Source organism: Protopterus annectens, chromosome 1.part1 (genome assembly GCF_019279795.1).
Source record: "Protopterus annectens isolate FY-2018-M chromosome 1.part1, PAN1.0, whole genome shotgun sequence".
In the NCBI taxonomy this organism is placed as follows: Eukaryota; Metazoa; Chordata; order Ceratodontiformes; family Protopteridae; genus Protopterus; species Protopterus annectens.
This window is the reverse complement of record NC_056726.1, coordinates 965,811,357-965,838,275: the sequence shown is the minus strand read 5'-3', so window position 1 is coordinate 965,838,275 and position 26,919 is coordinate 965,811,357. Positions and strand designations below refer to the sequence as shown.

General features: G+C 35.7%; 1 protein-coding gene across 2 annotated transcripts in view; it reads left to right on the top strand.

Annotated features, from left to right (window-relative positions):
• Positions 1-26,919, top strand: part of ATP6V1C2 (ATPase H+ transporting V1 subunit C2) — a 455,055-nt gene that overhangs the window by 369,017 nt on the left and 59,119 nt on the right. For both annotated transcript variants that reach the window (XM_044079287.1, XM_044079294.1), the window contains exon 9: positions 22,818-22,947. In XM_044079287.1, coding sequence (XP_043935222.1) covers positions 22,818-22,947 — 130 coding nt within the window. The remainder of the gene's footprint in view (positions 1-22,817; positions 22,948-26,919) is intronic.

Genomic DNA, 26,919 nt, shown 5'->3' with positions numbered 1-26,919 from the left:
TCATCTGGTTCCCGAAGTCAGTCAGGATCTCTTACTCTAAATTAACTTTTCCTAAGGAGAAAGGGGGGTTAGGCCTTCCAAACTTTCAACTGTACTACAAGATCATCTGCGCAAACAGAGTCTGGGCTATATCAAACTTTAGTAGCAAAAATCAAACTCACTCTCCAGCATGGTTGAAAATATGGCACCATCATATTATCTCTAACAAAATCAATCCCCAGGCTATTCCATTCCTTTCCACACTCTCTATAAACAATTCTAATTTAGCACACTCTCTGAAACATAAAATTAGGCTTTTCCAAAAACTCATTAAAGACGTCAACATGGAAAATACCCTACCCCTGCTCCAACCACTCCATCAAAATCCAAACATCAAAATCAACAATATGACGTTGGACCTGACTAAATTCCCTCGTATTAAAAATCTCAACGTTTGGGACATCCTCAAACATAGTCCAAAATCTATCCCTGAGTTACGATTAATCCTTGGAACCAATAACAAATACACAGTGATTCTTCGACAATTAAGAGAAGTTCTGCATGCACAACACTTTAACCCTCCTTCTAATCCTCAGGAAATAAACAAAGTAACTGAAATCATTTCAGCAATATCAAGCACTAAAAAAACAATTTCATCCTCTTACAAACTATTGAATAAGGCGCTATACAACTCAAATTGTCTCTTTTCTAATTATTGGAACACAGTTGGGTCTCCTATCTCAGAGGACCAAAAAATCTCAGCTATAAAATCTACATTAGAACTCTCTCTTTTCAAAAAACTCATATACACCCAACTGATGCTAAACAACAACTCTTACTTTACCCCTGTAATACTCAATAAATTTAACCCCAACACATCCCCCTCGTGTACATGCTGCTCACATCCGAGAGCGGACCTACTACACATTATGTGGTATTGCAACCACTCCTACAAACTCTGGTGTTCTCTAAAAGTTCGTCTACAAAAAATGGGTTACTACACCTCAACTTTGTCATGGGAAACAGCCATTCTCCATATCCATACCTCCGTAATACCGAAAATACAACTTCACATTTTAATTATTCTCTGTTCACTTATTAAGCTTTATATCACTAAAAACTGGTTAGATCGCACCAAACTTAGCTGGAAGGGTTTCAGTGAGATGGCTTTCAAACACATCTCAGCTCATAAATTCATTATAAAGGGCCCCAAAAAGAGAGCTTATTTTGGCAAACTATGGAAGAAACTTATAGATGTGATTCATACTGAATGACCCCCCATTCACACCTTGTGTATAAAAGCTTTCCCTATTCTTGTTAAGTTACCGGAGAACCACAGCCAACCCAATTTTCTACTATACCTCTGCATTACCACTATAGAGGAACGTAGCACTCTTGGTTGTAAATATTGTATATATTTGTTTTTTGGTTTTGGGTAAATGGATTACAATGCTCTCATTAGGCTGTACCTATCATTCTCATATGTTTCATTGTTATAATATGTTGCTACTCACTGCTTTCTGTAATAATCCAACGTTGCATTCTAATGTGTATAACTGTAATGTATTTCCTCATACAGCTTGCATTGTACCATACTTTGAAAAATAAAAGAATTATTTGAGAAAAAAAAAACTGACCTTAACAAACTCTCAACATGTTGCAACAAAATAACCAGGTTTGCAACCAGTGCTAAATTACCCTATCACTACTGCCAATCCCTGCATAAACTACACTGGTTAGAATTCCCTAACCTACTTCACTACCACCATCTCAATTTAGCCCATCAAATACTGTACCATCCTGACAAAACCCCTGCCCTAACAGGCCTACTAAATTTCCATAGTGCCAATAGGGAACTTCGATCCAGTAACAAAGCCCTAGTAGAAGTCATTCCATGTAAAAATAGCTCAGGGGAATCTTTATTCTCTTATAAAGTTGCAAAAATATGGAACACACTTCCCCCACACCTCAGGCTACAAAACCACTCTACCACATTAAAAAAACCCTGAACCCACCTCTATTACGTTATTATCTATAGTCACCCCCTATTAAACATGTTTCCATGGCCTTACTCTACCCTATCCAGATTGAACTCAATTTATTATTATTTATTTATTTTACATTTGTTGACTGTGAATGTCTTGCTGGGCTAAAAGCCCTTTTTCAGCAGAGGCTCGGGGAGAAAAGCTCCATGTAATTGCAAATTTTACAGTTCCAGGTAATCTTAGAAGATATGAAATAATACAATGTGCATTAAAGTGTAAAACAAACATCAGTACTGTGTTACAACTAAAGATACAGATGCATGGGAAATAACCTGTAAGCACAAGCAAAAAATATTATTATATAACTATACCAATGTCTTAGTAGGTGATAACATAGAGGAAAGGACAGTGTAGAGAGGAAGGGAAGGATGGATTAGGTAAGAAGTAATAGGGTTGGTTATAACAAGGAACAGTGGAGAGAGAGGAGAAAGAAGGTATTTCTGTAAGGAGGACATATTCAGGGATGGTGAGAACAGCGGCAGGTCCATTGTCTTTTAAAGTATTCTTTTGTAGCTGATTTAAATTGTTTGGGATGTGTAAGAGTTCTAATTTCAAGAGGGAGTTTGTTCCATGCTATAGAGGGGTGATAGCCATATGTATTTCTCCCGGATTTAGACTTAGGTTTATAAATATACAATAGATCTTGGTTTGAGCTCCGGAGATTTCTTGTAGGGAAGCAGTGAGAGATGAGGGAGCATAGTTCTGGACAATAGGGTGGCTGATATAGAATTGAGTGTATGAGCTGGAGCTGTGAGAAGAGAAGTAGGTGAGGTAGTTCAAGCCAGTTTAAGTATTTTAGGGAGAGACAGTGGTGAGATTTATAGATTTTTTGAGCTGCGAATCTGTGATAGGTCAACTCTAGTAAGTAGAGAGGAGCTTAGATTAGTGAGAATGTGGGAGCAATAAGTTAAGCAGGGTAAACGGTACGCATGAGTGAGAGTAATCCTGGCTTCAGGGTAAGAACTTTTTTTATTTATATACAGAAGTCCAAGTTTCTCTTGGGTTTTCCTGATACAATTGTTTATGTGCAGGAGAAATTTTAGCTGATCATCTATGGTAACTCCGAGAAGTTTTGTGCTGGATTTGACTTCTATACAGGTATTGTTGAGGGACTTTATGGTAAAGGAAGGTTTGATGTGATTAACTGTTTTGAGTGGAAAGAGTAATAGTTTTGTTTTGTTTAGGGTTGAGGATGAGCTGGTTATTGTAGTGCCATGTCTCAACTGAGTTAAAAGAAGACTGGGTAGAAGATAAGAGTTCTGAGGGAGAATTAGCAATGGTTATGACTGTAGAGTCATCAGTGTAGTGGACTATGAATGACTGTGGACAGGAGGAATGGAGTAAGTTAGTGAAGACATTAAAAAGAAGTGGACCAAGAATGGATCCTTGGGGTACACCCATTTTAACTGGAAGGGGGGTAGATAGAGCAGAGTGCCATCTCACTGATTGCAGTCTGTTGGTAAGATAGCTGGAGAACCATGCAACTGCATCTAGGGTGAAGTTGAGGTGAAACAGTTTGTTCAGTAGAAGAGAGTGAGAAACAGTGTCAAAAGCCTTAGAGAGATCAAGGAATAGACAAGAGATAAGTTTATGATCATCTCTGGCTAAAGAAATAGAGTTAAGGAAGGACAACAGAGCAGTGGTGGTGATTTAGGTTGGAAACCATGCTGTGTAGGAGTGAAGGGTTTCTCCTGTAGGAGATATTGCATGACTTGTTTATGTACACATTTCTCCAAGACTATAGAAAGAGGGGAAAGGATAGCAATATGTCTGAAGTTGGAGATTTCAGAGGAGTTACCTCCTTTGTGAATAGGTAGGGTATAGAATATACTGTTTCTTCTATGTAGTTGATTGTGTGTGTGTGTGTGTGTGTGTGTGTGTGTGTGTGTGTGTGTGTGTGTGTATATATATATATATATATATATATATATATATATATATATATATATATATATATTATACGTAGGCTCAGCTATATATCTTGTAACCAATTTTCCTCTAAATTAACTTGTTAAACTTTGGTTAATTTTTTTAATTATTGATAAACATTGTTACACTTTGTTAACTAATTTCATCAAATTACTATGTAACTTGTGGAGCTTTTCTCTCCAGGACTCCACTAAAAAAGGACACCTGGTGTCCAGTTGGGCAATCCTGGTAAACAAATGTTAATAAATTAAATAAATAAAAATAATTATGATAAAGCATGGCAAATTTATTTTAAAAAGAGTCATAAATCATGTCTGTTTTTTTAAATTAGCCTGAGATACTATTCCATCCCACATCAATTCATTGTGCATACCAGACTAATTTAGATGCAAAACAATGCTTGAGTTGCTCAAAAAAGGCCATATGTCTAAATATTGGTGATTATCTTAGTGAGGTCAGTATAAATGTTAAGCCCTTTTCTAATAAGTCCTATGCCCTTTCCAGTATACTCTGCCACCCAAGTATGACTAACATATGAGAGTTCACATTATAAATTGTACAACCTGTCAAAGAGTTCATACACTCTCTCCTAACGTTATCAGTACATATTATAGCAAAAACATTTTCTTTTTTACTCACAGTTCTTTGCATTAACTATAATCTGGTGGTCTTCTTTCATTATGCTTATCAACTCCTCTGCCATTATGCTTGTCTTGACTCTTCCTAAAAAAAAAACAGCTCTTTTGGTATTCATCTGTAATGCCTATTCCTGAAGAAAATGAAAAAAGTAATGGCCACAGTAATGTATTTCTATTTCCACTTGATGCTGCCATTCATAACCCCTACCTCCAATACCATAATAAATTAAAAAAAGAGAGTATGTGTTGTTACTGCAGGCCAAAAGATATAGCCTGGTGTCCTTATGAAATTTATCAAAATAAAAAAAATACTTTCAAGAGAAAAAAAACATCTGTAAACATTAGAACCTCTACAAAGCAAACACTTTTAGAACAAAATTCCTTCTTCAGGCCATAAAAACATGTTAAAACAAAGAGTCTAAATAGTCAGTACAACCAGACACTAGAGAAAACGTAATTAGCACTGATGTCCTCTACCACAGAAAAAATTAATTCAGCAAGTAAGCTAGCTTAAAAAAGCTGAGCCTCCAAAGAGTAACACCCACTCAGTGCTTCAGTGGGTGATTCTTGAGAAAAGGCTTAATACTCATTTTATCACCTTTATCACCTCACTTACCTTGTTTTTTAAATGGTGTTTCCATTAAACTTTTGTATCCTCAGCTGTGGTTGTTTGTAGTCATCCTTTGTTTCTCTATACGTTTGGTCTGTATGTCTCCAACTTTTGCCTGTGTGCCTTTTCTTTGTGCTGCATTGCTTCTTTTGTGTTTTGGTCTACAAGAGATAGCTGAGGGGTTGAGCAGTGAACTGGATTATAGTCCTGTAAGCAACACCAACAGGCTGCATAAGCTTTTATTTTTGGATTCAAACCCTTTGTTGAATGCTTCAGCTGCTGAAACTTTATCCACTGAAGTCACTGCCACATTTGAAGTACTGATTTTTTTGAAAGTCTTAAGGACCTAGAAAATAAGTTATATAAATATAAGCATTGGCAGTGACAAAGACTGCATAAGATATAAGGCTATCCCATGTGGACTTAGGGTCCTTAAAATGCCCACTTTTGAGAATATATATCCTGAGCTGCTTAAACAGTGGCAAGCTTTGAATTTGCAGCTTAGTTTGAATTATTTGAAACTGATGAATGATTATTTTCTTCCACTTGAAAAATATCTAGCTGCAGAAATTGATAGAGCACAGAAAGACTTGTTTGTTAAACACACTTCTGATATCTGCAGGGTGAAAGTAGATGAAATGTATGATGATATTGTTGAATATGAAAGACACTTATGAGCTTCTAAAATTAAGAAACTGTAGCAGGACCTTAAGAAACTGAAGCAGGACCTTAATGACTTTGCCAAGGGCTATGTATTTTCATGCCACGTTTTAAGGTGTTGGTGCCTATCAGTAATAGTTCTACTGATGTTACAGCTACTTTAGTGACTGAAGGATCTGTGGCACCTGCCCCTCTTACTGTTCATACCTGTAATGACAAGAATACTGCAGGCTGTTCGAATGAACCCATGACCAGAGCGAAAGAACCAAGAAAACAGACTGCATCCCCTAGCACTGATACAGCAACCACTAATGCTTTTTCTAAATATTTTACCCTGCAACCCCCTTTACCAATAGACAACAGTCAAAGGAAGGCCCGGTCGAGGAGCAGAACCCCCAGGGGGCATATGCGCTACCAGAGCACCAGCAATTCAATATAGACAAGGAGCAAGAAATAGACAGTTTGGTTTTTAACATTTCTTCTTTTGTTTTAACAGATCAGCAGTTAGCATTACTTAACAATGGCCTTTCTTTCATACCTTCTCAAATATCCACCTTAACATTTCTTCTTTTGTTTTAACAGATCAGCAGTTAGCATTACTTAACAATGGCCTTTCTTTCATACCTTCTCAAATATCCACCTTGACTGATGTTTTGGTTGACCTTAGAATATTTACCTGAAATTTATCATTATCACTTTTTTATTCAGAACAAAGTACTAGTGAAACTTACTTGAAAAAGCCTAGTGCTTTGGTCCCTCTGACCATGAACTTGAGCATAGAGTCCTTCGTCTCTTTATGTGATGATGAAATCCGCAAGAGTTTAAATTGTGGGTATAAACCTTGTTTTGTAATTTGTCAGCTGCAGATGCCCTAGCTCTTAAAGAGCTACATGACGCCTCACATTTGGAAAATTGACCAGCTGACAAGAGAGGTGGAGTTGTGATCATGGACAGATATTTCTGTATTGAATAGATGCTTAGCACACTTTCTGATGATTTAACTTATGTGAATGTAATGAGATTTATGATGCAAGTGCTTATTGATAGAGTACATGTTTTCTTGTATGACCTTCTAATGACTGGTCTCATAGACTCAAGGTTATATGATTATATAGAGGTTGAACATCTGGCTATACCTGTTTTATGTGGACTACCTAAGGTCCACAAGGATTGTGTGAGACCCCCGATGAGACCCATCCTTTCTAATAAAGGCTGGGCTACTGAGCCTTTCTCAATTTATATTGAAAAGAACTTAGGGCCACATTTGGATACTATACCTACAATTTTGAGAGATACTAAGTCTTTTATGCAGGACTTGTATACATGGTCAATTGACTTTTATGGCAATATTAATTTTTCGTTAGTTACACTTGTAGTGTCATTATTTTCTGTGATCCCCAATGAGTATGGTATAGAAAGTATTCATACTTTCCTAGTTCATAAGACATTTTTGATGTGAATAAGATTGAAGTTGTATGTACACTACTTGAACTAGGTTTGGAAAATAATGCATTTACGTTTGAAAACAAATTATATCCAAAAGACAAGTGTTGCAATGAGCACTGCATGTGCCAACACCCATGTTAACTTAGTGTTGACACTATGGGAGGATGAAAAGGTTTTTGTTGATAACCCCATCTTTGCATCTGTATATTTTTACAGACACTTTGTGGATGGCAGCTTTTTTATTTGGGGAAATACAGAAGTTAAGCTTAATGAATTTATAAAGTATCTCCATACTACCATTACCTTCCTGAAATTGAATACCCAGTCATCTGTCAGTTGCATTAACTTTTTAGATGCGAGTATTAACAAGGATGAGCTTAAACTACTTGGTATTAGTCATTATAAGAAAGACTGTAAGAACATTCCTCTTCGTAAAACTAGCATGCATCCCAGACATGTACCAAGTAATGTCATAAAAGGGCAGTTTCTGAGGACTATGAGGCTTTACACTGATGATGCTGATTTAAATTGGTCTTTTTTAAGATTTAGAGAGGATTTTATAAAAAGGGGTTATACACCCACAGAGGTTGATCTGTGTATTAATGAGGTATGTGATAGCAGAGTGACTATAGCTAGGCCCTTTTTCTCTGAGGGAGTGGAATTAGACACAGAGACAATACAGTTGCTCATGTTAAGAATAGACCTGTTTTTACTTATTCGAGCAACACTGGGCAGGTCTGTGAAATTATTGGCACATACTTTTATCAGATCCTGATGTCAAGAAAGTTATTAACCAGGAACCAAGGTTTAGTTTTAGAAATAATCTTTCTTTGAAAAGACAACTCTGTTACAGAAAGGTTAAAAAAGATTTTTCTCTGAAATCCACTCACTGTTACTTTTAAATGTGGTACATGTAGAGCTTGCAAATGTATATTTTGCTGTACCTCCTTTTTTCATTAGCCTACTGGTCTAAGTTTGTATTTTGACCATTTTGCATACAGTGGAAGCTCTGATCTTGTTTACATGGCTATCTGCACTGCCTCTGATGCGTTCTGTATAGGAAAGATGAATCATACCCTTAGTGACAGGATTTCAGAGCATGTTTATGTTAGTTATAGGAATTATGACACCAATGCTTTGGCAAGACATATCAGAGCAAGATGCACTGAACATTCATTTAAGTTCCTTATTTTACAATTAGTTAGTGTGAATAACAGGTCTGGTGATATTAGAAATGTAACTGAGCAAGAAGAACAGAAATGGATTCTGAAGCTTAAATCTTATGGTGAACCAGGCTTGAATGATAAAATGAGTATTAAGCCTTTTCTTAAGAGTCGTCCACTGAAGCACTGAGTGGGTGTTACTCTGGAGGCTGGACTTTTTTAAGCTAGTTTACTGACTGAATTATTTTTTTCTGTGGTAGATGACATCATTGCTAATTATGTTTTCAGAAACCCTTCCCCATTGCTTTGAGAAATCCATTCCAGATTAATTTCTGTAGAATTTGTACTCCTTTATTTTGCTTTCAAACCCCAAAATCATCTATACGTCTCTTCTGCAGTTCACAATAGTCTGTTCCGCTCACATTCTTTAACATTGTCTTTGTATTCTTACCTTTCCTTACTGTTCGACTCATTCTGTAACATCACGTATACAGCAGCCTGAGTTGCCTCTCTTCCCTTAGGATAGACAATCTGGGATTAGTTGCACAAACCCTCTCTCCCTAGCTGGCTTCTCCAGTACCCTTGTAACTAATTAATATTAGGTCATTTGGGTTACACTCAGATACTTACCCTCTGTACCAATGAACAAGCAGCAAAAAAATTAAGCTTACTGCATAGAGACAGGCAATTCCTACCAGGGTAAAGCAATTCCTTGAAACAGCAGAGTATACCTCCTAAAATGGTATTAAATGTCCACCTGCATCATTTAGTAAGCTCTCCTGTATTCTCTTCTGAAAACTTTGGGCCAGGTAAGGAAGATCTGTTTGACCCCTGAACACAACTGAAATGTTGACTTTTGATACGGATTTTCTCCTAATTAGGACTTCTGATTATAGTGCGTATGGTGAGTCAGGATTAACAGAAAGATCCCAGCACCTAATAAAAAAAAAAGAGATACGTAAGGTTAACAGAAACAGCATATAGATTCTGTTTTGACTAAATAAGGGCACACAATGTGGAATGATGATGACCAAACCTGGTAGACTTGAAGTAAAAAAAAAAAAAACTTCTATTTATATTCCATGAGAGGCCAAGGCTTTGGAAAAAAATAGCAAACTTAACACCTGATTCTGACACGCAAGTTACAGGCAATTACTTTCGGTTAGTGAACTGCATCAGTTACTTTCGTTTTTTACTATGACTAAGTTAAAATAAACAGTTGAATGGAAGACTACATGTCCAGAATGGTGATTTGAAAAAGAAAAAAATAATGAAGTATTTACAAAGTATGCATATGGCCTCCATATTCTCTAAGGGTACCAATCAAGCTTGAAACATTAACTTGAAGATTCAAAATGTAATGCCAAAAAGCTGGAGGTAAGACTTGCCAGCCCTGAGAACAGGCTATGAAAGAAATGTACGTGGTCTTCAAGAAAAAGCAGAAGCACATTATTACATCAATGATAACAAACACAGTAAGTCTCCCTGAAAACTGATTCTGAACAGAAGAGGCCCACAGGTTGTTTGGAGCCTCCACCTTGCACAGACATACTCATCAAATAATGTTGTACAATAACAACTCAAAAAATGTGCAATATCTGAGCAAGATCCTGACATGTAATGAATCTCAGGTCTTCTCCAACATGAATTTCTGAAGTGAAACATCCAAGAAAACTAGGAGATAACAGTTTTTTCCTGCTTTGAACCATGACAGCTAATAATTGGTTTACTCAGCCTTTTTGAGGATATCCCTTCCAAATGGAGCAAAGGTTATCCTTCAAGCTTAAGAGTTTATTCAAATGTAGTTGCTTGCAAAACAGTGTACAAAGCAGAACCCATTAGGACACCAATAATACAATTCAGCCAAAGGCATAAAGTTGTTGCAGAAAAAGAAGGATAAGACACTGGAGTCAGTTTTGTTAGAAGGAGACTCTTGTTGAAGAAGAAGGGAGCTCTTCCATTAGTCATTCACCTGCTATAGCAGGATAGACCTATAACACAGCAAAAAGGTTTTCTTAACAAGCTGTCAGGACTTGGACTTCTTTCTATTTCTAAATGTTCTCACAATTAACAGTAAGTGATATATTTTCTATATTTGTGTCAATATTATGTTTGATAGATTGCAAAACTTGGAGATTTTATTGGCAAGCTTGTTAATGTTTTATTTTATTTTTAATTTGAAATGTTGCACACACACATCTTAGAGACATAGACTAGTGTCTTCAGACATTAGTTGTTCTTGTTGGGTATCTGAAACCTTGGCACTGATTCTTTTGGCTAGTTGAGAGATTAGATATATCAGTAATAAATTTAAAGTTAATTGCATGCAGTTGCAGCTTAATTGCTACAAAGCTGCTTTATAGATCAAGTGAGTATCATACCTCACAACCTGCAGACATCAAAAAATCTGGAAGAAAAATGTTGAAAAGTAAGTGCATCGGCCAAAAATCAGTACAACAAATTAGTATAAAAATTGCAAACCTAAGAGCATGACTTCTCACACTTCTAGTAAGATTGTGGGATACCACCACTCAGAAACATAAGTCTAAAAAGTTATTTAAGCAATAACCCACGTCTGAGTGCGCATAATGCTAGATTTACCCACAGTTGGTGTGGTTTGGTCATGAGGGTGAAGCCTGAGTGACCAAACAAAGACAACCATTGGTAAATCTAGCATTAACCACACCCAGACGTGGGTTATTGCTATTATACAATGACATTATTTAAGAAAAAAAAAAAACTTACTTTTCTTAAATACTGCCTTTGTAGCCTTTGTATAATACCTGCTTGGTGCCCTTCCGAGGTTTTCCGCTATCCTGGGGCTTTTTCTGATGTACTGCGTATGCTTATGCAGTACATCAGAGCTGTGTAGAGGAAGCAACGGAGAAAGGAAGATCTCTGTTGCTTTTTTAAAGCTGTCTCGCCATGTTAAATGAGTTTAACATAGCGAGATATCTTTAAAAAAAGCAACGGAGAAAGGAAGCTCTCCGTTCCCTTTTTTAAAGCTATCTCGCTATGTTAAATGAGTTTAACATAGTGAGATATCATTAAAAAAAGCAATGGAGAAAGGAAGATCTCCGTTGCTTTTTTTTAAGATATCTCGCTATGTTAAATGTATAACATAGCGAGATTTACAGCAACGGAGATCTTCTGTTCTCCGTTGCTACCTAACACAAACAAAAACAAGTCAAGACTTATACTAATGAAAAAACTCTGGGTGACCGGACCTTTTTCCATTAGTATATGTCGGATTTACAATGGGCACGCTGGTTGGGCTGGCTGGCCAATCAGCATGCATGTTTTGGAATACTAATCAGCAATCATTGTATAATTACAAATTAATAATAGGCAGCATAAGAAAGGAGAAGGTATAAGTAACAGAATGACACTACAATTTTTTTAATTTAGGTTGATGATGCACACTGGAAATAGCTTGTCACTTGTTATTCATATTTTTGTAATTACATAACTAAGAAAAGCTACATATTATTGAGGGGTATGGTGTTGCACTGATGACCTTTTTAAAAACATTCATTAAATATATTTTTTAACTTGACATAAGTACATATGTAGTAATAAAAAGTAAACATGCATATTTGTGGATAGTATCAACTAAAAAAAATTGATCCAACCACTTTGTGCTTACTCCCTTTTTACTCATTTACAAATTCTCAGGGTCAGTGACAGTCCCCAGGATATGTTCTGTTACATGACTGGTCCCTTTGTTTTTATTTGTATGTGCACCTGTACAGCAGTAAGCAGGAGTGCATTTCTTGGACTGACAATGGGTTCATAGGTAGGTACTAGGCTATCTGCCAAAAGGCATTTATAGGCCTGGCTGGAATGTGTTGGCTTTTGCCGCCCCCTTAGATTAGTTCCCTGTGCCTCTGTCCAGCAGAGCCATTGAAGTGATCCCTGGGGATCACCTCCCAGTAGCCAAGCAGACACCACTATAGGCCGTCCACTACAACAGAGACATATCAGACTTAAGATTGCATTTAGCACCTCAGAACTGATCAGCATTCACAAAACCATTATTATGAATCATGCCCCTAAACTAAAAGCAAGACGCAAACATATGTGACCCCAATGATGAGGAAGTCTTCTAAAGTTTCTTTTACTGCTTGGGAATTGCATAGGGTCCTATCACAACAGGAACATTTTAAATGTATTTTGTATTTTTGCATTTTTAGTCAACCACACAGCATGCATAAAGGCAGCACAAACAAATGCACACACACACGCACACACACACACACACACACACGTGCACACACACACACACACACACACGTGCACACACACACACACACGTGCACACACACACACACACACACACACACACACACACACACACACACACACACACGCAATTTTATTTTTATGTTTTTATGAGAAAACAGTGGAGCGGGAAGCATCTGATAAATTGCTATATGAAGATACTTTGGAGCCTTCAGTAGGAAACCAGTATAAAACTTCAGCTGGAGTTGTACAGCAAGGGAAAGAACAGGAAACTGTGGCAACTCTGACACAGTCAATGTTGAGGAATGATAGGTCAGGGAGTTTCCATATGAAAGAACATTGGATGACACAGGATAAAGCTGAAGAGAATATGGTACAGGAAAATGTTCTGGAACTTTCTATAGAATGGAAATGAAGAACAAAGAGTGAGCTCTTTGTTTAGAAGAAAGTGATCTAAAGGAAAAGTTGTTTGATTTAATAGAGATGGATAAACCATATTAAGATGAATGAAAGAAATAGACTATAACAAGTCAATAAGACCCAAAATGTTAAAAGTTTGATAAAACGAATGGGTACAGTAATCAAGGCTGAGAAATGCATGTGATACAACAGAAGTAAATAGGATATATTATTGTGCAACTAAATTAATAGATGAAGTCTTACCACAAAAAGCACATGGCAGTAAGGGAATGGAAGGGGAGAAATCAAATGCCATTATAGAAGTATTGAATAGAGAAAACTATAAAGCAATTAAGACAAGAAGTATCACTGTTAGAAAAGCACAGAAGAGGGAACAGATCAACAAAAATGCTCAGAAAGATAGACATGATAAAAGTAACATCCAGTATCAGAAGACCATGATCTATTGTACACTATTGCAAATAATAATCTAAAGATCACTGCATAGGCAGAAAGACTTAGAAGATATGTGGATCAATATAAAGGAAAAGTCTAAAATAAGCAATTTATTGATGACCTAAAAAAGCTTTATAGAGAATTGGGGAACAAGGCAAAAGAAATAGAAACACCATAAAAAATAGACACATTTTGGAGAACTATCTATGAGGGTCCTATTGAACATAATAAAGATGCTAAATGGATAGAAGAAGTAAAACAAAGGAATAGAAGTTCAAATGTACAGGATATGAAATGGAGTGAAGTAACGGGTCAGAGAAACTGAAACAAAATTAAAAAAGCTCCTAACTGGAAAACCCATGCCCAGATGCCACACAACTTCTGGCTAAAGGTAGTAACATTTTTACATGAAGATTTAGCCATAAGGAAATACTATTTATATGCACACCCTGAACAGACACCAACCTGGTTAACAAAAGGAAAAATGATACTCCTCTTTACCTGCAAGATATCTTAAAAACTATAGGCCAATAACTTGCCTTCTGACAATGTATAACCTACACACTGGAACTGATGCAGTTTATAGTCATTTAGAAGAAAACTCAGTCATGGCAATAGAACAAAATGGTAACAACAGAAAGTTATAAGGAACAAATGATCATTTGTTATTAAATAAAGTTATAATGGAGAGCTGTAAAAAGAGAAAGAATCTGAGTATGGCATTGATGGATTACAAAAAAGCATTTGACAGCATCCCACATTCGTGAATAAAAGAGTGCTTACAGATGTGTAAGATACACCCTACATTGATCAATTACATTACAGTGACCATGTGGAAAACCACTTTGCAGCTTAGCCATGATAAAGGACAAATTATTATCCCAGGGCTAAACATTCAAAAGGGGTATTCCAGGGTTACTCTTTATCACCACTGCTCTTTTGTCTTACCCTTAACCCATTAAGCTATATACTTAACAGATTAGGTTATGGCTACAATCTAGCTTCCAGAAAATAATAAAATGTAAAGATTTCTCATCTTTTTGTAGATGATTTAAAACCATATAATTCATCAGATGAGGAACTGAAAGCATAAATGCAAGTGATCAAAACTTTCTCAGATGATATAAGAATTGCATTTGGTCCTGATAAATATACAGAAGCAACCTGTAAAACAGGAAAGCTCTAACACCAAGAAAATATCAGTCTGGGACAGGAATGTGATATAAAACAAGGAGGAGGGAGTATATACATATTTGTGAATTGAAGAAGGATCAACAATCAAACAAGAACAAATCAGAATAAAACTTAGAAGTATTTTAGAAGACCAAAATTAGTACCAAAAAACATCTAGGAACTAAGTCCAAGCTACAAACCAATTTGCTTTTCCTGTTCTTACAGTTTTGGGACGATCAACTGGCCCCAAAGTTTATTGGATCAGCTGGACAGGAAAACAAGAAAAATGTTTCTTGCTTACCAAATGATTTATAAAAATGAGTGTATACCAAGATTATATGATCCCAATTCTGAAGGGGACTGCAAACATATCTGCTGACCTCACAAGATCGAAATAAAGTGAAAGTTTTAAAACATGAGGAGAACAACTCTAAGATGACTTCCTTGCTTAGTTTAGCAGAAGCATATTATTGTCAAGCGGGAATAGAAATCAAACCAGAAATAGATAAAAATCAGGCAGCAACTGAATGTGCCAAAAACAAAAGAAAGAATATAAGGTATAGAATCAGATAAGGTAAGAAATGTGGAAAATGCATACATATAGTAGCAAGTACAGAAAACAACTGGAACAACCTCATGTCAATCAGGATCTAACACAGGAATGGTTAAGGAGAGGTGAATTTAAAACAAAAGATGAAAGGTTAATATTGAAAGTCCATTGAACATCTCAGAGAAACAGACAAATGCAGGTTTTGTAAAACCTAACTGGAAACAGTGTAACATCTTGTTGCAGAGTGTGACACACTAATGGCAAAAGTGCTGTATACTGAAAGGCATAATAATGTGGCAAGACTGTTGCACTGGGGATTGTGTAAGCATTATAATATTGAAGTAGCTGAGAATCATTGGAAACATTAGCCAGAAAGCATTATAGAAAGTGATGAAGTTTATATTACATGGGATCACCCATTACCAACAGTTCAAAAAATAGATTCAACAAAACAGATACAGCAGTCCATGAAAAGAAGACTAAAGCAATGAAATTGGTACACCAGGTGATTACAATGTTTTACGTACAGAGAGACACAAAGTCATAAACCACCAGGATTTACAGGCAGAAATGAGGGCAATGTAGAGGAAGGGTACCCAGATAGTTCCAATAGTAGCAGTAGCAATGGTTGTCATAAAAAAGAATGTACAGTCATATTTAGATAAGTTACAGATACATGTAACTTCGCATGAATTTCAAGAGTCAGTTCTGGGCATATTGCAGGTGCTATGAAGGGCACTTGACTAACATCAAAGACTGAAACAATACTAATTTCATGACCTTCAACCATACTTTGACTTAGGAATGGTGGTCCATTCCTGTAGTGGTATCAGAAACCCAAATACTTGGAGAAATTAAACTGGGAGACATGAAGTCTGCGGCTGAAGGCTGTTGGCAAGGAGAAGTCTGTATATTTTATTCTACATTAAGTATGCATAGATTCCTGCAGAGTTGTTAGCTTTTGTCTTTTTTTTCTTCTTCTCATTGCAAGTGCAAGCTATTAATCCTGAGAGTTCTGAGCACTCTTTGCTGAGATAAATGCAAGATTTAAAGATGCAGTGGCAAGCAGTTCAGTGAAAAATAAAGTCTAAAATTGGGAGAAGTGGATCAGAAATAGTAGCATCATCATCAGCCTTAATACTTTAATGCATTTAATAGAACAGTGCACAATTTAGCCTTATTTAAATGTAGCCAGTACAGTTTTTCGTAGGGTTATATGTTAATGCTACTTGAAACCATGCAAGGTACTTTTCACATCTTGGAGGGGAATAGAGATAAGAAAAGTATAGATAGCAATCACTGTAAGAGGGGACAGAGACCAGGCTGTAACATGTTCTGTAGCATTAGATAATGCCTGTGGGTGCAGCCATTGATTTGAGGCATTTGCCCCTATCCAGAGAGATAAACTTAATTTATTTAAAATGTTCATAGTTGTGTGCGTTTGTTCTAAGTTAATAGGGTATGATGGTTTTGAAAATGTGTTTACTTTTTTGTTTGAGGGTTTACATTTGAGCAAAAACTCTTAAAAAATATGACATAGGTTCAAATGGAGATGAGAAAAAATAACTGTATGAAGGATCTGCCTGCCAGTTTGTGCATTTAAGACAAAAGCTGGAAATGCATATTTAAAAGAACTGACATGCATAATGTGTGTGAGGGGGGGGGCAGCTTTCTATTATAATGGCTACTCTGTTCATATTTTCTTGGGATGTGAATGGCCTTATGGATAAAGGCAAAAAGGAAAGAATATTACATTATATTAAGAAATGTATGGTGCAAACAGCAATGTTGTAAAAGATGCATTGAGATATAAATGAAGATGTGAATTTGACAAAGAAAGAATTAGAGTACTGATATTCAGCAGACGATTTGGGCAAAGGAAACGTGAAGTAATAATACAAATTGCAATAGGGACTGAAATAGTAATAGAAGAGGAAAAAAAGGCAATAATAGTAGGTTTCTGGTAGTTATGGGGTACGGCTAAGGGAGGATGATTACTCTGGCTTGTATTTATATTCCACAAAAAAACTGCTATTATGGGCCTTAAGAAAATTTTGGGAGAAAATAATCAGCTTTCAGCAGAGAATATTATTTACAGATGGGGACTGCAACTTGATTTACAATATGAAGGATGTATCAAAGTACCTAAAAGAGAAAATATAACAGAGGGTAGATTTCTGAAAATAATTTGTGAAAATATTTGGTATGGAAGATGTGAAATCCATAGTAGGAGCTGAGACAGAATTTACATATTATTCCGAAGGTACAATAACCGGGCTAGACTTGATAGAAATTATATTTCACAGGAGCAATGTACATTTAATTGAATGCGTCAACATATATCCAAGAACCATTTCAGATCATTCACTGATGAAAAGTAAGGTAAGAATGAGACAATGGTGTTTTCCTACTTACCTGTTAAAAAGAGTGAATTTAAGGAATGGTTGGTAGAAATTATTCAACTGTTATTAAGGAAATTAGAAGTCTCTTCAGAGGGGATAGCTACTGAGTGTGATAAAATGCAAATGGAGTTTAAAAATACAGCAGAAATAAAAGAGAAAGAGATATGGATAAGTAATTGGAACTATTTATAGGGGTTGACAAATTTAGGGAAAAAAAGGAGCAACTGCAGTGTGCTACAGGGAAAATAAGGGAACATTTGGATAACATGCGTGTGTTTCAAAAGATTGTTAAGCCACTAGATTTAATACAACTCTATAGCTCAAAAACTTTTAGCACAAAAAACTTAGGCAACAAAGTAGAAAGGGTTGTTGCTAAATTTATGGACTATATAGCAAGGAAAATAACCAGAGATCCTGTAGAGGTATTAGAAGTATTTTAGAAGTGTTATGAAAGCAGAGGAATGTAGAAACCAAGGAAAAGCAGAAATGTAAATATTACTAGAAAAATTAATTATGCCAAGGACAGAGGAAGCTGAGGCCAACAGCTAATAGTTAAGATAGCAGAAGAGATAAAAATGTTGATGTATGATCAGTCTATATGGAGGTCTCCAGGAACAACTGGAATTCCTGCAGACGTTTAGAAGTTAGGAGGGAAGAAACTGCTAAAGATCAGGAAGATTTCGTTTAATGGTATTTTAAAAGGAGGAGAAGCATCAGTATCTTGAAAGAAATATGTGGTGGCTGTATTATCCAAAAAGGGTAAATACCCATCTGACCCAACTTCATATAGACCCATTTACATTTTAAACCATGCCTATAACATGTTTATGTCTATACTTGCTAAGAGAATGGCAAAGGTTTTGCCAAAATTGATAGATATGGATCAGTGTGGTTTTGTAGATGGGAAGAAAACATTTGACAAAAATAATAGAACAGTGATGATTCAGAGGGAAGCAGAATGTAAGAAAATACCACTGTTAGTGGGTTGTGATGCAGAGGAAGCAGTCAACAGAGTAAGCTGGGATTTTATGAGTAGGGCAATAGAAGCATTTCCATTCCCTGATACAATAATAGGGTTAATTATGAAGCTATATGAAGGATCAGAAGCAAGAATTAAGGTGGGAAAGTTTCTCTCTGATAGGCTGTGTTTGAACAGGATAACCAGGCAGGAGTGCCCTTTATTTTTTTGAGAGACACTGGCAAAGAAAATAAGGAAATAAGGTACTTAGCAATTTAAGGATGTAATTGGTATGGTAATCAATAAAAGTTTGTTGCATTTGTTGGTGTTATTAATTTGCATGTAATAAATCCAGAAAGTGACATTTTCTGTGTTGTGGAATATTTTAAGACAATTTCAAGTCTTTTCACAATTTAAAATTAATGAAGATAAAACAAAGGCTATAGTGGTAACTTGTGTAGCCACATATGAATTAGTTCAGTAATTCCCATATTTTTAAGGACATAATAAGATGAAGTATTTATGGATTAAAAAGGATTATGTTATGGCAGCTAAGGATATGTGGGAAGAGACCAAACAAAATATACTACAATATCTGAAAAACTGGGTGCTCTTTTTCTGGTTATGGATAGTAAGATACAGCCAGTGAAAATGTTTTTAGTCTCTTTAGTTTTACATATAGGCAGACATATTTTTATGTACCAGAGGAGAAGCCGTGGACAATAATTATTAAATAGTTGAAGGAATTAATTTGGGAGGGGAAGAGGGTGAGAGTTGAGTGGGAAAAATTGATCCTTCCCATACAACAGGATGGTTTAGGGTTGCCTGATTTGCATGGACATTTTCAAACTATGCAGTTAAGGGTCATGTAGAACAAGCAGAAGGCTATAAATCAAAGCGGAAAGAGATAATGATGATGAAGTTGGGGGGGGGGGGTCTGGAAATACAAAGAGAGTAGGACTTTAGATTAAGATCCTTAAGGAGAATTACAATAACCATACATACTATTATATTCATAAAGTATTATAAGAACTAAGTCAGCACTGGAATGGAGATGAGATTTTGCCATTAAGGATGATTGTAGGAAGAGGTACTGAATTTATGCAAGATGGGACTGGAATTTACTGGAGAAAACTGGCAAGGGAACCAAGATACTGGAAGCAGATAATTTAAGAGGGAAGGTTACAGAGTAGGGTGGGGCCAAGCAGAAGTTTGCACTGTAGGTTAGATATTGTGTTTCCTACCTGGAATTGATACCAGACTATAGTTAAACAAAAGCAATAGGGGAGTTACCAGACTATAGGCAAACAGAAAGCAATAGGGGAGGACTAAGTGAAAGAACAGCTCTGGTTAAAGCTGCTGTTAAAAAACAGGTAACTAATAGGGCATATAAAATACTACATGCCAAATATAAGAATCAGAGGAGGTTAGCAAGGATTGGAAAGAGGGACTGTAAAAGCAATTTACAGAGGAACAATGGAAAAACATATGTATGGTTCCCAAGTATGCAAAAGAGTCCAGAAGGTTTAGGATTTTTGCTTAAAACTGTTTGTATAAGTATTTTTATACCCCCCAAGCAGACTTCAAAGAATTTTTCCTCAGGTAGATAGCAAATGCTGGCGGTATTACAGGAAAGAGAATGGTAACTGGAAATGTTTTTTGGACTGTGATGAGTTGGCAGATTTTAAAACTACAATAGAGAATACGTTCTCTGTCAGAAATATCTGGGCAGTAAATTTCTGTAACTGAGGAAATGATTCTTTTGAGCTGGGACACAGGATGGGAATTCCCTTGTCGTAGTAAGGTCTTAATACAATTAATGCTATTGGCTACCAAAAAGCATACTAGAAAATGGAAATACAAATCTAATGTAGCTACAACTGAATTACTGAATATTGTTAGAGACAAAGTAATTGGAAGTGAGATCTTAAAAAAGGGAAAGAGCAAATTGCATAGAAATGAATGCAAATTTTGAGAATGACAAATGCAGAATAATATTCATGAGGAGGAGTGAGGTTTAAGAGAAGGCAGGGATTGATCAATATATGCAATGTTGGAGTGTATGACAGTTGTTATAAAGAAAGAAAATATGCATACAATTTATAATGCATGAAAAAATATTATGTTTTCTTTTCTTTTCTGTTACTGTATGTGTGCATATATCTTAAGTGATGATTTAATAATTGTGTCTAAGAAAAGTTAAGCTAACTGTGAGACTATATTTATTACCTATGCTCATTTAGTCTGTGGTATACACTTCTGCATCCTCAAAGGCAATGATTATCAGACATACTACTTTCTTGAAGTATGCCAGTTTTGGAAATTTGAACTGCCTTTTCAAAAAAAGTAATTTTTTTTAATCAAGTGATTTCACAAGTCATCACTAGGATGAAAGTATTCAGGAACTGTATCTTGAACTTATGAAAGAATGCAGATCTAGTATTAAATTGCTACTAATGTGTAACTGGCTTTGGAGTGCTAGTGAGCATTATTAAGTACTTGGAGAGGGTCAACTTAAAGGTGTATATGGCTAGGCATCTTATGTTCCCTGTGATCATTTGCCTAGTATGTTCCTCTATTCCTGCGAAATGAATACCAGTGCAACCCATGGGTGAAAGAACTGGCGGGGGTACATGGAGTGAAGTTGTAAAGTGGGATGGGGTTATGTAACTGTTGTATTATTAGGGAATACAGGTAAGAGAGTGGGGGGGGTCTGTTGACATTTCAGGAACTGTAGTTCAGAACAGTGGAACACAAAGTGCAAAGGATGGTACATGTATAGCAAGTCATAATTTGCAGTACTTCATACTGTTCCACCTATTAAAAGATAAAATAACCTTGAAGTTAGTGTGTGCATGTGTGTGTGTGTATGTGTGTGTGTGTGTGTATCTATTGTTCAATCATTATAGATAGATATAGACATGTGTGTGTATTATCTATTTATCTATCTAGACATATATATATATATATATATATATATATATATATATATATATATATCTGTGTGTGTGTATATGTGTATTACCTATTTATCTATCTAGATAGATAGACAGATAGATACAGCAAAGGTGTGGGGTACATTAAAACTCCTCTACAAAAAAGAATTTAAATATGTTAACAGTGAGTTTTGCAGCTTACTCTTTTTTGTTTTAATTGCAGTTTATCTTTTGAAGTGTCCAGATTAATAGGACTGGTCAAGCACTCTGATAGGGTACCAACAAACTATCTTCTGCCAGACTATTACTGCTTCTTCTTAAAAATAATTATGAGACAACTACCTGTCACACACACACACGTACACACACACACACACACACACACACACACACACACACACACACACACACACACACACACACACACACACACACACACACACACACACGCACACACACTCACATGCACACGTACACACACTCACATGCACACGTACACACACACACACACACACACACACACGCAAACACACACACACACACACGCGCACGCACGTGCACACGTACACACAGACACACACAGACACACACACTCAGATGGTGAGTGTGGATGGAATATTTGAATATCTTCATGTGCATATATTTTGATAGCTACTGATTTTGATGCCTGATAAAAAGTAGAGGAATTTGTAAATACACTGTGCTTTCGATTTTTCAGTCACATCTGTTTGAATAATTGTAATTCAATAAATTTGCCTGAAAAATGTCCCCAACTCATAGTATAAGTAGGTTCTGTATTCTTAAGCAATAGTGTAAAGTTTGCTAACAGTTAGCAGCAGTTAAGCAACCTCTGAGATTAATGTGCAGGTTTTCTGTAGTACTGTTTCCTTAGATATTTTCTAAGTATTGATATCTTGTTACTGTCTTCCCTTGCAGAAAAAACATACCTTCAAAGAGAATAGTTTTAGAAACTTGTAGGAGCAAGAATCATTTGAAAATCTTTTCTATAATTTGTAAATAATATTATATTGCATAATTTGTAAATAAGTAAGACAGTTGTATAATGTGTAAATATATCCATATGCATATTTCCAAATTATGCATCATTTGAATAAAAATACTATAAATACATGTCTAAAAAGGGATTTATATAGCAGTTTGTTGATTTTTATGTACATACACGTGGGTAACTGTGGGTTTTTTATATGTGCATTTATTTATTTATTTTTAGGTATGGGCTTCCAGTTAATTTCCAAGCCATGCTGTTGCAGCCAAATAAGAAAAGCATGAAAAGGCTGAGGGACACTTTGAATGCTCTGTTCAAGCATTTAGATGGAGCATCAGCAGGAACCGTAACAGATGTATGTATTCCAATACCTTTGTATTCTTTCTTCTGTTTATGTAGCATAATGGTGGGCTTAAACCTCTGTGCTGAAAGTTTGGAAACTTTGGTTTGAATGATACAGATTATGTAGATTGCGCTTGCAGTGCTTTCATATCTAAGCAAGTTATTGAAATTATATATATATATATATATATATATATATATATACACATACTCACACTGTATATCAGTGCCACAGTTTGCTTGCTTTGCACTGCTGTTTAGCTTCCATAAATTGTAAAGTATGGAACTGTTTAAATATGGCTGATATCAGCACAGGGTAACAGTTAAGTTTAGGTAGTATCCCTTACAATCATTCTATACCATTTAACTTAAATTGTGCAAAATAACACCACTTAACTCATTTACACGACACATGTTAACAACTCCCCCTACAAAGTATCTCGTGTCTTTTTTTTCTCATTCAGTGTTAGATATAAATCTAATGTTTAAGTCAGAACCAAATGAAGTAATACAATTCGGACTGACAACTTGCTACCCAGTTACTATTACCTCTAATGAACCATCTGACATGGCATCTAACTGCCTATTTTGTACACGCATAACAACTTTCTTGTTTGTGGAAGATTTAAATATGTCAAGGTTAGGGGTAGATGAGGCTCAATTACTAGCAGTATAGGAGGAAATTAGATAAAAATGGGAATGTAAAGCCTATCTACGGGAAGGTCTCCAAAAATATATGGTATTACTGTGGAAGTTTGGAAGCTAGGAGGGAGGAAAGTGATAAGGATTTGGAAGGTTTTGTTTAGCAGTATTTTAAAAGGAGGAGAAGCAAAAACATCCTGGAAAAAAGCTGTCATGGCTGTAATACCTAAAGATAGTAAAAACCCATCAGTTCCATCTTCATATAGGCGCATTTTGAAAATAAACAATGATTAGAAAATGTTTATGTCTATGTCTAAAACAGTAGAAAAGGTGATGCCAAAATTGATAGATATGGATTACTGTGGTTTTGTGAAGAGGAGGCAAACATTTGACTATATTTGTAGAACAATGATGATGAAGAGGGATTCTAAGAAAATACCACTGTTGTTGGTGGGTCTTGATGCAGAGAAAGCATTTGACAGAGTAAGCTGGGATTTTATGAGCAGGGCAATGAAAGCATTTGCATTCCCTGATAAAAATTATAAGGTTAATTAGGAGGATATATATGAGGGATTGGAGGCAAAAATTAAAGTTTGGGAGTGGGTCTCTCTGATAAGTTCTGTTTGAGCAGAGGAACCAGGAGGGGTATCCACCTCCTCCCTTGTTATTTGTGTTACATTTAGAACCATTTGCAAAGAAAATAAAGGACTCAGAAATTCAGGGATATAATTGATATGATGATCAAGAAAAGATTCAAGAAAAGATTGCTTTATTTGCAGGTGATATTATTTTCTACCTGATAAAACCAGAAAGGGATATTTCAGTGTTGTAGAACATTGAGAGACAGTTTCAAGTCTTTTGGGATACATAATAAAGACAAAACAAAGGCAATAGCTATAAAGTACATACGCACAGACAAATGGTTCCACAGTACCCATATTTATGGGAACATGATAAAATGAAGTACTGAGGCATATGGATTACAAAAGATTGTATTATGGAAGCTAAGGATATGTGCGAAGAGACTAAACAAAATATAATATAAAACTGAGAAATTGGAAGCTCTGTTTTATGGATATGGATAGCAAGATGTAAGCAGTTAAAATGTTTTTAATCTCTTTAGCTTTAGACACAAGTCAGGCATATTTTTAGCAAACAGAGGAAAAGTTGTGGATAGTAATTAATAAAGAGTTGAACGATTTTATCTAGGAGGGGAAGGGGACAAGAGTTAAGTGGGATACATTGATCCTTCCAACAGAACAAGGTGGTTTGAGATTATTTAATTTGGATATTTCAGAACTACACAGTTGAGGTTATTATACACTGCACAACTAGAAAGCTAAATTCAAAGTAGAAACGGATGATGGTGAAACTGGGGAGGGGGTTCAAGAAATAAAGAGAGACTGTGATTTTGGATGCAGATCTTTAAGGAGAATAATAATAATCCTACAGAATATTATATTCATAAAGTTGCAGAAATTATTCTAAGAACTAAGCCAACATGGAAATGGAGAAAGAAGATTCTGCTGATAGGGATTACTGCAATTAGGGGTAAAGAGAATAGGCAAAAGGATGTCAGAATTTAATGGAGAAAACTAGCAAAGGAACACAATGTATCGGGATCAAATAATTAGAGAGAGAAAGGTAAAAGAATGGAAGATGCCAAAAACTGATTTGGACTGCAGCTAGGGATTGCCTTCCCTGTCAAGAATTGATATCAGAGTATAGGCAAAGGGACAGGAATAGAAGGATCCTAAATAAAAAAGACCAGCACTGGTAGAGTTTTAGTAGAATCTAGAGTAGAAGCTGTTGTTAAAAAGGGATAATTAGTATGCATATACAATATCGCATAGTAACTATAGAAATCAATCAAATGAGGTTAGAAAGGATTGTGAAGAAAGATTAGATAAGCAATTCACAAAGAAACAATGGGAGGATAAATGCATACTCCCAAATGTCTAACAAAATCTAGATGATTTAGGATCTTTGGAAGTGTTTGCATAGGTATTTTTATACCCCAAGCGGACTCCAAAGATTTTTTTTTCTCAGGCAGATTCCAAATGTTGGAGGTGTGATGGGGAAGAAAGAGATAATTGGGAACATACTTTTTGCAAAAGAAATACAGATAACCTGATTTCAGAAAAGCATTTGAGGTTGATTTTGCTGATTCTGGTAATGAGGTACCAGAAGAAGTAGCAGGAATCAGAAAAACAACCTTGAATGTTTTTCTAAAGTCAGCTTGTCTGTACTTCTGCAAATTTTTTTAGTCTTCTTCCTTATTTTTTACTTTTTTAGAGCACCTGAATAAAAAAGCATTCTTTATTAAATTTTTTTTATATATTTTTTTTTCACTTTTTAATCTTTATGCAAATTATTGCCCATCTGTCATTAGCGAGAGAGACTAAGCTCAACATTTTGTCTGCTGTCTCCAGGGAGCGTGACAGAACCACCTGACATAATCAGAGGGATGGGATAGAGCCACCAAGCCAATTTCAATAAAAAGCACTCTAATAAGGAAAGTAAAATACACTGACAAACATTTGATGCTGCATTTGACTAGCAACTGCTGTCATGGAAACAGTGCACAGTATCGGCGCTACATTTGCCGTGGGTTTAAATCACCACTGCTCTGATTAAATTGTGATATTTCAAAGGTATAATGATTGTTTAATGTCATTTTGTCTAGAATTATAATAAAATACATAAGTACCACTGCTTGTGTAATGCAAAAGTAATATTTTATTAGAACAAATAGTGAGTGCTATAGTCATATGTTCACATACCTCTCAACCTCTAAGAGCAAGAAATCTGGACAAAGTCATAAATAAAATGGGACAAAGGCCCAAAAATATGAACAACTTTTAAATATTGCTCTTACAAACTTGGAAAGTTGACAGAATAACAGGTTTTGTATTATCATGAATTTTCTGAAGGGTATGACGTCCGAAACTCAAATGTCTGTTATTATTTTCTAACTAAAATCTTTAATTATTTGCCACTAATTTGCCAGAAAACCACAATTTTATGAAAACTGGACCAAAAATATGAGGCAAAAATCTGGACCTTCTGCAAAAATTATACAGTTTAGAGGTATGTATGTTCTTCAGACTGAAGTCAGTACAGAAATGCAAAAGGAAAGAGCTCAGCACTTGTTTTCTTCTCATTTTGCATTACACAAGCTGTTTTCCCCCATAATTTGTTGAAGCTTTACTGTTTCTGCTGTTATTGGACAGTTTAGTTGCTAGTTGAAAGAATACCTGTCAGCAGTCAAAGATTTTTGCAGAATATAGTTGAGTTCAACTCATAGTTTGCCATTTCCTCCTCAAAAGTTTGACTTTCTGGT